The sequence below is a fragment of the Gracilinanus agilis genome, chromosome 5 (assembly GCF_016433145.1).
Source record: "Gracilinanus agilis isolate LMUSP501 chromosome 5, AgileGrace, whole genome shotgun sequence".
NCBI lineage: Eukaryota > Metazoa > Chordata > Mammalia > Didelphimorphia > Didelphidae > Gracilinanus > Gracilinanus agilis.
In genome coordinates, this window is record NC_058134.1 from 247061403 (window position 1) to 247074104 (window position 12702).

The window sequence follows — 12702 nt, forward strand, 5'->3', positions numbered from 1 at the left end:
ATATATTTATATATACGTATGTATATATGTATATATAGGGTTTTCTTATTGTTATTCAATCTTTTCAGTCATGTCTGACTTTTTTCATAACCTCGTTCAGATTTTTCTTGGCAAAAATACTATAATGCTCTGCTGTTTCTTTCTCCAACTCATTTTATAGATGAGGGACAGAGGGAAGCAGGTGTAAGTGACTTGCCTCAGGTTATCTAGTGAGTAAATATCTGAAACCCAATTTGAATTCAGGAAAATGAGTCTTCCTAACTTCAGTCCCAGAATTCTCTCCACTATGCCAACCTGCTCCAGTTTAGTGGTCCCCATTTCTACCTGAAACAGATACTACTAGTATACATATTGTTTTCTCCCAGTAAAATTTAAGATCTTTGATGATTTTTGTTTTGCTTTTCCACGTCTATGTCTTCATCAGCAGAGGGAGTCACCCACTGAAGAATTGCCTCTTCCAATGTAAACTCCAAATCGATACTCCACTTGCAGAGAATCTCTTTTGGGCATGACAGATGAAGAGATATGCCTAAGGTCACACAGTGAATATATGGCAAAAGGTCTCAATTATTTGTTCCCAAGTTTTCCTAATTTAGAGGCTGCCTCTCCATTTGAGGGACTGTGAAAAAATTGTTCTTCTCTTTTCAGGTCTCTGCTTCAACTGTTATTTCCCTCCTTTACAAATAACCTTTTATTAAATAACTATTTTTTCTCTTTTGAATTGTGCTATCTTTCTATATATGTACTTGACTCCCATATTAAATTTCAAGTAGAAGTTAAATATGCTTTTCTTTTTACAGGTATGCCTAGCACTTAGCACAGCACCTGGTAGATAATATGTAATTCATAAATATTGATTATTCTAAGCAGAATTATTCTAGAACCTGTTCCACCAACCTCATGAAAACCTATAATTCCATTTTCAGTGTGAGTAAATGGGTAAATACTAGAAATCATGGTTTGAGTTATTATTTTATTAATTTTCCAGATTTTAAAAAATCATAGGTTAAATGTTCAACAATGCAGCTGAAACTTTAAATGTGTACTATGTATACTTTTTTCCTCCTCCAGACAGCTAGTGGTTAAACATTTAGCAACTGACCAATGCATAACTATCTAAGCCTAAAATACATTTGAAGAAATGTCAATAGAAGTATTTGCTTTAAGGAAGAGATGCATTTTGGGATATAGAAAATGTCTTAATTTGTTTTTCTGAAATAAATATTTTACCAGGGTTTAGTCCTTCTTACTATTGTTCTAGTATAAGCCCTCATCACCTCACACCTGGATTATTACACTAACTTGCTGGTACATCTGCCTGCCCCAAGACTCTCCCTAAACCCATCCATTCTACATTCAGGTATTAAATGATTTTTCCTAGAGTATCAGTCCAATTATAGCACTCTTTCCCCTCCCTCTTTCCTCAGTAAACTCTAGGGCTTTTCTATTATCTACATAGTCAAATAAAAAAAATCTTCTAGTTGATGTACAAAGTAATTTTGCTCCCTCTTACCTTTCCAGGCTTATACCTACTCCCTAATTCATAGTCTTTCATCCAATAACACTTGCCTGGCTTTTCCACTAATAAGACACTTCATCTCTTGGCTCCTGGCATTTTCTCTAGCTATTCCCCATGCCTGGAACACTCTCCCTCCTCCTCCTCCACTCCCACAATGAGTCTCCATAGCTTCCTTTAAAGCCCCATTAAAATCCCACGATCTACAGGCAGCCTTCTCCAACCCTTCAATTCTAATGCCTTCCCTCTGCTAATTATTTCCTGTTTATCCAATATATAACTCACTTTGTGTATACTTGTTTATATGTGATCTCTTCCATTAGATTGTAAGCTCCTTAAGAGGAGACACTGTCTTTTGCATCTTTTTTTTTTTGTATGCCCTGTGGTTAGCACAGTTCTTGGCACACAATTATTGCTATAATAATTTTTAAATGTCAGTAGAAGTGTAAAAAGAAAATATGTTTTTCATTTTTAAAGAACCATTTTTGTACATGGACTTTGGCATTCCTCAGATTTTGTGACTGTGGGCAAGTAACTTTAACCCTCTTTAACCACTATGCCAGTGCTGGTGAACCTTTCAGAGATGGAGTGCCAGGTCCCACCCCACCCCCAAACAAAGTGCTGTGCCCCACTCCCTGAGTGCTGGGTACACCCTACCCCCCCACCCCACACATGGAAGGGAGAAAGCGCTTCCATTGGGCTGCTGGGCAGAGGGACAGGTGAAGTAAGGAATGTCTTCAGCAAATGTAGAGAGTGAGAGGACTGTGACCCAAGCACTCTGCTCCCCTCCAGCTCTGCTGCTTGTGAGTCACCCATCTTACCCCTTGTCTCATTGGGCTGCTGGGCAGAGGGGTGGATAATGTGAAAAAATGCCATCAGAAACGATGGAGAAGGGGAGGGGAGCAGCTCTCCTAAAGCCCCTCTGCCTTTCTAGAAATGAACTCTGGGAGGGGAGGACATGGCCAAGTGCTCAGAGAGTGCTCTGTGTGCCATTTCTGGCATCCATTCCATAAGTTTTCATCATAGCTCTAGGCCCTAAGCAACTCAATGTCCTATTAAGTGTCAAGGTAAGATTCTTTTCTGGCTTAGTAAAGGATATTCCTCATTATAGCACACTATACCTATAAAATCTTGGTCCTAGGCCAAAACAATATTTTAATTTAGTAATAAGGGTAAATGTGGTATAGTAGAGAACTGGACCTTGAGCTGTGAATTCAAGTCTGACCTCTACCTTATATTGGTTGTCATGAGCCTGTCAAGTTATTTAACCTCTGGGTATTCTGGGTAGCTTTCTAAGACTTCATTGGTAGAGAGAATTTCCTCATAGATGAATTCCTTCAATCATTATTTATCAAACTATGCTCCCAGAAACCACAAAATAGATGAAGGATTTCTTATTTTAATTTTTTTTAGTAAATGATGTCATTTTTCAAGATATTAAATATTATCATTTTAGAAGAATTTACTTGGAGGGTCCTGCCAGTTGTCTAAACTGAAGGGTTCTACTTTAGAAAAGTTTGAGAACCACTGCATCCCATGACAATGAAATAGTAAAAAAAAATCCTAACCTCTATCCTATCCCCTATGTTGAGAGAGAACTGAAACAGATACTGACTGGATATTGCTTCATAAATCTGGATTTATGAGCTGAGTTACCACAGGCAAGATATTTATCCTCTCTGAACCTCAATTTATGTATTCCTAAAATGGCAATAACAATATTTCCTATCTCACAAAATTGTTGTATCAACTCTTTAAATGTTCATTATAACCTACAAAAGCCCACAATTCCATTCTCATATATATACTACGTCAGTGTATTTGAGGGAGATGAGACTATTTCAAATAAACATTAGCAAAAATATGAGTGAGAAAAGAGAGAGAAAGAGCAAATTGGATAGGAAGAGATGAAGGGGGAGAAAGAAAAAGGTGGGGGAGGAAGAGTGAGAGCAGAAATGAGAGACAGAAAGACAGACAGAGAGAAAGAGATGGAGAGTCAGGCAGACAGACAGTGATGGCTGCTTTGGCACTGCACAAAGGTCAGTTTCAGAGCCATTATCACAAGTTTTCTGTACCCGATTAATGTGGTCTTTCAAAATGGCAGTCAAGAAAAAAAAAAACAGCTCCATTTCACGTGAACTTGACAATATAATGGGGTGAGCATTCCTGCAACTTATTATTGAGATTACCTGGGCAAAGAAGGCTTGAGTGCCTCTCTAATTAGGAACAGCAGCAACTGACTCCCTAAGGAAGGGAGAATGAGGTGAAGCTGTTGCCTGACCAAGGCAAAGCCAGAGAATTCCAAGGAGAGAGGGGGAAAAAAAGATTTTCCCTGTTACAATGGCATTTTATCTCATTGAGGAAGAATTGTTCTGAGTCCACAATATTCTACAACTCTCTGAAGAAGGTGTTTTGTGAAAGGTTGCATAATATACGCAGATCTTAGAACAATTGGGCCAGTTACTACTCCGACCTCCTATCACTTTTAAGTTCCAGTCTCCAAACAATTCACTCCAATCAAAAAGAACTGTACCTCTTTAAACGCCTCAAAATACAGTTCCAATGCCAAAGAAGAAGAAAGAGGAGGGAACAGAACGAAGAACTAATTTAATGAAAGTGAATTCTGAGGCTTGAGGGTTTGATGATTCCATTTACTTTATTACTTAGGAAATATCTTTTTCCAGAAAGCTAATTTTTAAAATCAAAAGATCATATTTTAAAATGTAAATAATTATTAATAATTAATCAGGGATTTTCCTGTCTGAGTCTTACTTCTCTAAAGACCATCATTATCTATCTAAGAATGTTGCAGATTTACAATGGGAACAAGGAGGAGTGTATTTTTCTCTCTTCAGTTATGCATTCAAAATGTGTTATCAGCTATTCTGGTTATCAATGGCTTACTGCTATATGCCCCAAACTTCATCTCATATATAAGCCAAAAGAATTCCCTATAACACTAGGTGAATTTTTTTATAATTTATATAAAATATTTTCACTGATTAATTTTAACAATCCAAATGGTCTTCCTGTGAAATCACAAAGTAGAACACACCGTCACTAATATTTGATAGCATTGGTTATACACAATACATCATGCTGAGAAATAAGATTTATTTGGAATCTTTTCTATCCAATTTTTTGATTAAAAAAAATCACATTCAAGGAACCACAACTGCAGAAGAGACAAAATTATTCTTTTCTTTTGTCATATAATTTTCACACCAATATGCTTGTATGTTTAATTAAAGAAACCACAAAACACAGTTACTCATAAACTAAAGTAGATATTCCCTCCCCACCCTTCTCAGTAGTAGGAAGAACTCCTTTTGAGTATGTAGGGTCTTCTGGCTTTATTCACATGGACTTGCCGCTTCAAGATATAAGGAGTTTTCCTCTTCATCACTTCTTCTTTCTCACGGTTCAGATTTCCAGATTCAAGAATATCATCTTGGAGTAACTGCAAAAAATACAGATTCTGAATGAATTGGGCTGTGAATAAATGTAATTCTTTATAGTAGCATACCACTTTTTAGTTTACAAACCCCTTTCATTCAGTGGAGACATAAAGACCTGAATTCAAATATGGCCTCAGGCACTCACTGACTGTACCGCTCTGTCTTGTCACAACTTCTGCCTGCTTCAGTAAAAGAGGTATAATAATAGTACCTACCTCTCAGGATGGTTGTAAGTTAAAACTGAGATAATATTGATAAAAAATTTTGTAAACTTTAAAGAGCTATGGCAATATTAACTATTATTAACATTATGCATATTATCATATTTGCCCCACAAAATAATACTAATTTTTTAATAAGGAAACTAAGAAGTTAAAGGACTTGAGAAGCTAGTACTAGAACTCAAAACTCCTGAGAGCTAATACAATATTCTTCCCACTAGATGCATTGTACCTATACTTTCAGGTGAGTTTTATGAAGCTCAAATACATCAGGGATAATCCCAATGGATCACAATGGATTTGGGGGTGTTTTTCATGTTCATTTAGTTTAGGTGGCATGTCCAACACAGAAGAAATTAAGCACAAATAGACTTTTAAAATTTTATTTGGAACTCTAGTCAGTTTTTTGCTACACTAGACAGTCTGAGTATGTATGAGATAACAGAAAGCTAGACTAGAATCAGGTTTGCCAGGAAAAATAAAATAAATAGCACCAAATGAATGTTCTGCTAATGAAGTTAATTATGGCAGAAGAGATGCCTTATTCCACATATTTGCAATTCAACAAACATTTATTAAGGGTCTCTAATATCTGCTCATGGTATTGTCTGAGCTGTCCATCATATTAAGATGAAAAAGAAAAGGTCCTGCCCTGAGGAAGTATTATGGATTTTCCTCATTCTTATTTCAAATTTCTTGATCAATACTCAGCCTCCCAAACATACTGGTTTACTTCATGTTTCTCATACATGGCCTACTTGTATGTATATTATTTCCTTCCAATAGAATGTAAGCTCCTTGAGGACAAAGTTATTTTATCTTTGTATCCCCAGGATCTAGGATAGTCCCTAGAACCCAATAATTATTTAATATTTTTGACAATTTCATGTAAATCGAATAGAATGGAATTCCATAAATTCATGCTATATCTTTTAGCATTACATTGGTTGAGTAAAAAAATAGAATAAGAATATCTAATCTTCAAGATAGAGTGAACATATGAAACAAACAAGATCAGCAAGGTCTGGCCTTTTTTTTTAGGTTTGACCTATTCTTAATGAAGTTATACTTTTTATGATAATAGCTTGCTTTTAAACCTATAATTTCCATTCCTTTAATTGAAATTATAGAATATTGCCCAAAATAAAAATCAAATATCCTTACCTATTTTTTGCAGACTATATACTAGCCCCCTTTTTTTTAATTTTTGGAAATCCAAGCTATTACTTCATGATAATTAATAGTAGTTCAATAATCACAGATGCCATTTCCTACCAGTATTCTAAAATGCTATTTGTCTAGCCCTAGTGATTTGAACTCACTAAGGATAGCCAGGTTCTCCCTTACCATCTCCTCATTTATCTTCGGTTTCACCTCCCTGTTAATCATTTTTGGTCTATCCTCCCCAGTCCAAAGATCATCCTCCTTGGGGAAAAAAAAAAAAACAAGCAAAACAAGTTTTGAGTGGTTCATCCTTTTCACTATTATTCATTACCAACATCCCATTCACCCTGAAAAATTATCTTAGCTTAATGCTGTTTTTGTCCCCAACAAACCTAAAGATCATTTTCTGTTGAATCAAATTTTAATCTCCAATTTCTGCAATTCTGGATATTAATATTTCTAAAACAATTCTTACAAGACTTCGCTATATTTACTACTCAACCTCATTTATCTCCTTTTATTCCCATCTTGTATAAATCTTTAAAAAAGGATTAGTCAATGAGTTCCCTATTTAACCATATTGCTCTCTTTAGATAGTGCTCTGTTTCTCTCATCATAGGATTCTTTCTTTCAGTGCCTTCATAATATCATTTTTGGAGACTCCCATGCCTCAAGGATACTAGGCCATTGGATCCTTTCTCTGAACCTAATTTTGAACCTAATTCAAATCTAAAATGCATATAAAATTAGATCTGATATTTTTCTCTATCTCAGACTCCATGGTAAAGTTATCATCTGCTCCCAAGGTTGCTGCTGGTTCTATTATAGCAAAAAAATCCCTCCTTGATGATGAGAAATAGGTTTGGAATAGAACTTCTCCTTATACATCCATTTGAAAGAAGAGATAAATTCATACATTGTTAAGCTTTCCTGCTGCTAGCAGGGCAGGGGTTAACCTCCAGCAGATGTCCAGAGAGTTGAAATCCCTAATTGCTTCTGAATCATTTCTCCATATCAGTTATGGGACATTTTATAAACTACTCATAAAATTCCTCCTGTCTAAGGGTTTTGAGAACTATTTTGATAACAATATCACTTTCATTTCTCCCTCCATTGATCCTCACCCAAATGTTTTCAACTTGATTTGCTCCTTCTGGTTCCTGTATTTTCTCAGATGGCTATATTTTGACTACATAATGATATTTTCAACTGATGAATTTAGCTATTATTAGCTTGAAGAAGGTAAATACCTTTCTGGAATTTATTTTCTGATCATTGGTTACATCTTACCACATCTTAGTGATACCTGTGATTTTGAATTTGCCTCACTGTATTAGGAATTCTGATCACATTATTTAATATTCCTATTTTGGGAGTGGGGATATTTTTTTCTAAGTTCTCTCATTATATGGTTTTGATTTTTGCCAATTCTTTTCTCCTATAAATTACATTACCTTTCCTGATAGTTTTCTTATGTTACAACTGCTGATTACTATTGTGTCAAACTTGAGAAATCTAGATTGCAGTTCTTCTCTATCCCTTCCTTTCTAACCACTCTATAAATATCTAAGAAAATATGCTTTTACCAGGCCTGGTTACATACTCTCCAAAACAAAGACAAATTCCAGAATAGAATCTTCTATTTTTATCTTAATTACTCAGTTTAATTCTTATGCAACAAAGTAAGTTTAGTCATAGTGATAGTGGTGGTGGTAATAGTAGTAGTGAGAATGTAAATAGTGTTTACAAACAATTTTCCATATATTTACTCATTTGATCCTCACTACAACACAGTGAGGCAGGTATCATTATAATTCCATTCCTCTGATGAGCAAACCAAGGCAAAAAGAATTTAACTGACTGGGCTAGAGTCACAGCTATCAAATGAGATTTCTACTCATCTTCTCAGCTCTAAGTACCACACTATGCCTTCCAGCATCAAGCTGCATTTATAAATAAATAAACAAACAAACGAATGAACGAACTAAGGAAAGAATGAATGAATGAATAGGTATTGAATGGATAAGTGGATGTTTAGCAAAAGAGAGGGGGTAAGAATATGGGTAGACCAGAACAATTCTAACCTGGTTTAACATTGGCAGTTATAGGGAATTTCTGGTGACTAGTACTAATTCTAGGATATAGAATTTCTCTCCCTTTCTGTTTTTCATTAGTGAGAGGTGAATAAGTTCAAATAAATGAACAGCTCTCTAAACTTTTGCTCTCAGTATTCCAATCCTTGTATTAATATGCCTTTTTTTAAATGATCTAAATAGCTTTCATTTAATGATCTTTTTTTATAATGTACTCAGTTGGTGACGCTATCTCAGAAGCACCTCCCATACTTCCCAGCTCGGAAAACCTGAAAATTAATTCAGCATCCAAAAGCTGTTCTTCCCATATGCTATTCATGGTTATTAACTAGCTACTGTGTTCCTATCTTGGAAGCAATGAGCTGAAGTTGAAGTACACTAGCTTTACAGTGATTAATTGAAAGCTCACAAGAGTTATAGAATCTTTATACTAAATCTTGATGGAAAAGGGCCACCATGCATGGAATGTACTTAAAAGCACTTTGAATACTAATTTTGGTCATATGGTACTCCAATATTTTACAGATAGAAGTTTTAAAACTAGAAATATGTTTCTATTTTAGAAATATATTAATTATATTATATTAGAAATATATTAAAATACAAAATATATTTCGATATTAGGATAAGAAATTTAGTCAAACTTTTGTATATCCAACTAATTTTTAGTTAACTTAAATTGTTAGTAGATGATAGAATGTAAAAGATAATCACCAGCGAGGGAATACAATATTGAAGTAACATTTTTCAACCTGCTGTTACTCCCTGGGAAGTGAATAAAAAGAAAAGTAAAAGTAAAAAGAGAAGAAATGTCAGAAAATACCATTCCCACATCTTTACTTCTTTCTATATGAAGCTCAAAATTACTTTTGCCAAGCTTTAAATATTATTTTATTTTAAATCATTTAATAACATGTTCATTTTTAAAAGGTTACCATTTCATATCATTTATTTTATGGTCTCTTTTACCTTCCTTTTCATTTTGGGGGACAGGAATTACAAGTATTTGTCAGAAAAAAATCTAACTTTTTGTCTGGCTATTTTATCTATATTGTATATATAATAAAGAATAGAGAAATGGGAAGCTATGGAAATGGGAAGACTCAATGGCTTTTTTTTCCTGCTTATGACTCATATTAACTCTGAAACCAAAAATAAGTCAGCTAATATCTCAGTGCACTAGACAATTCCATAGACTATGTATTTCAGAGAAGTTGCTGGTTTGCATCTATGAAGTGGGTTAATGTAGTTCCAGAAGTTCCAGAGACAAAATGAAATATAGCTCTGGGTCTCCAGATCCCCACCACCACCCCATGATTTGCAAAGGCAAGACTTTTTGTTTAAAGGACTACAGAAATTGAACATTACTTTGAATCAAAGAATGGCTAAATTCATTGGCAAAATGAAAATGAGTCTGGTCTACAGATTTTTCCCTAATATTTCTGTTCTGTATGCCTTAATGGGAACACTGGAAGTCATCCTGCTCTGACTTTTTTCTTTGGCTTTATGACAGATGGGCAAAATTTCTAATGAGAGTCCACTGTGAATACTGTGACCTATATAAACCTCAGCTATGCAAGATGAAGGACAATTGTCACAGCTGTCGATCTAAATTCTAAATTCCACTCCTTCTACCATAGAAAGAATGCAAAAAAGGGTCGAGGAAGGGATACTTGCTATGGTTTTAATACCCACAGAATTGAATTAAATCCAACAAATGCTTATTAAAGCACTCCCTATGTGAAGAGAGAGAGGCAACATATGATTTAGACTATAGGGAGCTTCCCAGAGCAGGGAAGACTTTGGGTCAAGATCTGCATATGACACATATTGACTGTGTGGTCCTGGGCAAATCGCCAATTTTCTCAGCATTCAAAGCAATTAAAACTAGAAATTATGAGGAAGAGACTGATTTACATTGGCAGAAAGAAATCCCCACTGGGAGTTCCCTACTTCAGCAATGAAATCCTATGTCCATTTATCCCTGTGTGCAAAGTAGTGTGTGCTAAGCTGGAGGAAGCTTCCTTTCCTCCTCCCATCCTCAAGTCGTTTACATTGCACTGGGCTTTGAAGCTAAAGTTTTCCAGGACATCCATCTGGTCCTAAACTAGCCCAATTTGGTAGCTTAAAGAAAATATGAAGAGTAATCCCTTCCCTTCCCTGAATCAAGCAGGCAGTCCTAGATGATAGGAGTTTGGAAACAAAATTCACAGAATGGATCCTCAGAATAAGGGAGAAAAAATGCTAATAATAGCAATAGCTAACATTTATATACCACTTTTTAGACTGAAAAAATATGTGCATGTGTACAAATAGAGATAAATTGTCATTTGAGCCTCACAATCACCCTTTGAGGTAGGTGCTATTATCTCCCCCATTCTACAAGGGTGGAAACTGAAATGCCGAGAGAAGGAGTAATTTTCCCAGAGTCCCAGCAAAGTAAATGTCTGTGGTAGGATTTGAACTCAAGTCTTGCTGACTACGAATCCTTTGCTGTATCTACTATGGCAATAGTCAGTATGCTATGAAAGTAAGGAAGCTGTTTGAACTCTGGATAAGTGGACTTTTAGTCTTTATGATTTGCTGTGAGCCATAATATTACCAGTTAAATCATATTATTGCAAATAAACTTCATAATCAAAAACTTCTGGTTAACCTCTCCAAGTGATGTAGAGATAATTAAACACAATTATCTAGACATATTTTACAACTGTTGGTCCACTAATGTAATAAGAAAATGTGTTTAGTGTAACATACTTTTTCTCCTATAAGGCTTTATTTTTTTTAAAGCAACAAACTTAAAAATGGATTTGTCCTTCTGCTTCTCTATGATTCTAGTTCCTTGCAATAGCCCTGGCTCCCCTCCTCTTTCCCTAACTCCTAGTCTCACCAGTATGAACCATGAGAACTCATATGTGGTCAAAACTAAGGTAGGAAGAGTCTGAAGTTTAGGAATTTTGTGTTTTACTAGTGCCTCAGTCTATTTGTTTTAGAAGATCCAGATTTATAGATTTCCTTTCGATTTTGAATAATTACGTTATAATTGAGCTGTCATGAGGTTGAGAGTAGTTGCTGAAGTCAAATGAAATTCATAATCAATTGAAATGGGACGCCATGTTTAGAGATGTACTCCTTGCTATGCAGATTGATACTATTCTAATCGATTCTTTTTTAAGATAATTGATGTTCATTTATTACTATAATGATTATTACAAATTTCAAAATACTTGAAGAGTTAAGCAAAGAGATAAGTAAAAGTATTAATAACCATTACCTTGGTGGAAAAAAAAATCTAAAAACTTTGTCCCAATACCAATCCCAAACTATTGGAGGAATGCCATATGACAGTAGCTATAATAGATTCTTTTTTAAAAAAATCCTTACATTCTGTCTTGTCAAATCCTAAAACAGAAGAGTGGCAAGAGCTGGGCAATCAGGATTAAGTGATTTGCCCAGGATCACCCAGCTAGGAAGTGTTTGAGGCCAAATGTTGAACCCAGGGCATCCTGACTCCAAACCTGGCACTCTATCAACCCTGCTACCAAGCTGTTTCTAGTCTAATAGAGTCATAACATTGCAACTATTGCTGGCTTGAAGTTTTTGATTGGCAACCAAGAATGATTACATGGTTCTTGACAAAAGTATAAATGTCTTGGATCACTAAGATTCTTCAGATATCAAAATTAGTTCTTCCTTATTTGTGAATTAAATAAGTGAACATGGCTTGAATTTTGATTAAAATAGACTCCTTTCTAAATTTGGAGGGAAATATTTTACTCAACCCTAAATATTTGAAAAGAATTTTGATGTTGCCAGAACTGGAAACCTGCCTGCATCACTCATCTCCAATATTTGTGAGTCTTGCTCTTACATTTTTTGATATAATGGGGTGACAGCAATAAAAATCAGCCCTGAGCCAGCACAATTAAAAGTAGCTTTGCATTTTGTGTCTTACCTCCCAGTGTTGAAAGGCTCTGCTGTGACAGATTTTCTGAAGCTGGTAGATGGTCAGCATTGCTTCCAAGTTAAAGCCATCTAAAGTCGAGAACTGTCTTCTCATTACAAGCTCATCATCACCAGTTTCCCCTGTTTCTTCAGCTTGGCTATTTAAGTTACTGACAAGGTTGCATACATTTATCAGGGTCATTTTCCAGTGAGGAAATCTTGCTTTGCTGATCTATGATATACGAGAGAGAGAGAGAGAGAGAGAGAGAGAGAGAGAGAGAGAGAGAGAGAGAGAGAGAGAGAGA

At 35.3% G+C, this 12702-nt stretch overlaps 1 protein-coding gene across 1 annotated transcript in view; it reads right to left on the reverse strand.

The window, feature by feature from the left end:
- Positions 1-4823: 4823 nt before the first annotated feature.
- Positions 4824-12702, reverse strand: part of NTS (neurotensin) — an 18608-nt gene continuing 10729 nt past the window's right edge. The window contains exons 3-4 of the mRNA XM_044679793.1: positions 12408-12629; positions 4824-4976 (exon numbers count right to left, since the gene is read on the reverse strand). Of these exons, the coding sequence (XP_044535728.1) occupies positions 4824-4976; positions 12408-12629 (375 nt within the window). The remainder of the gene's footprint in view (positions 4977-12407; positions 12630-12702) is intronic.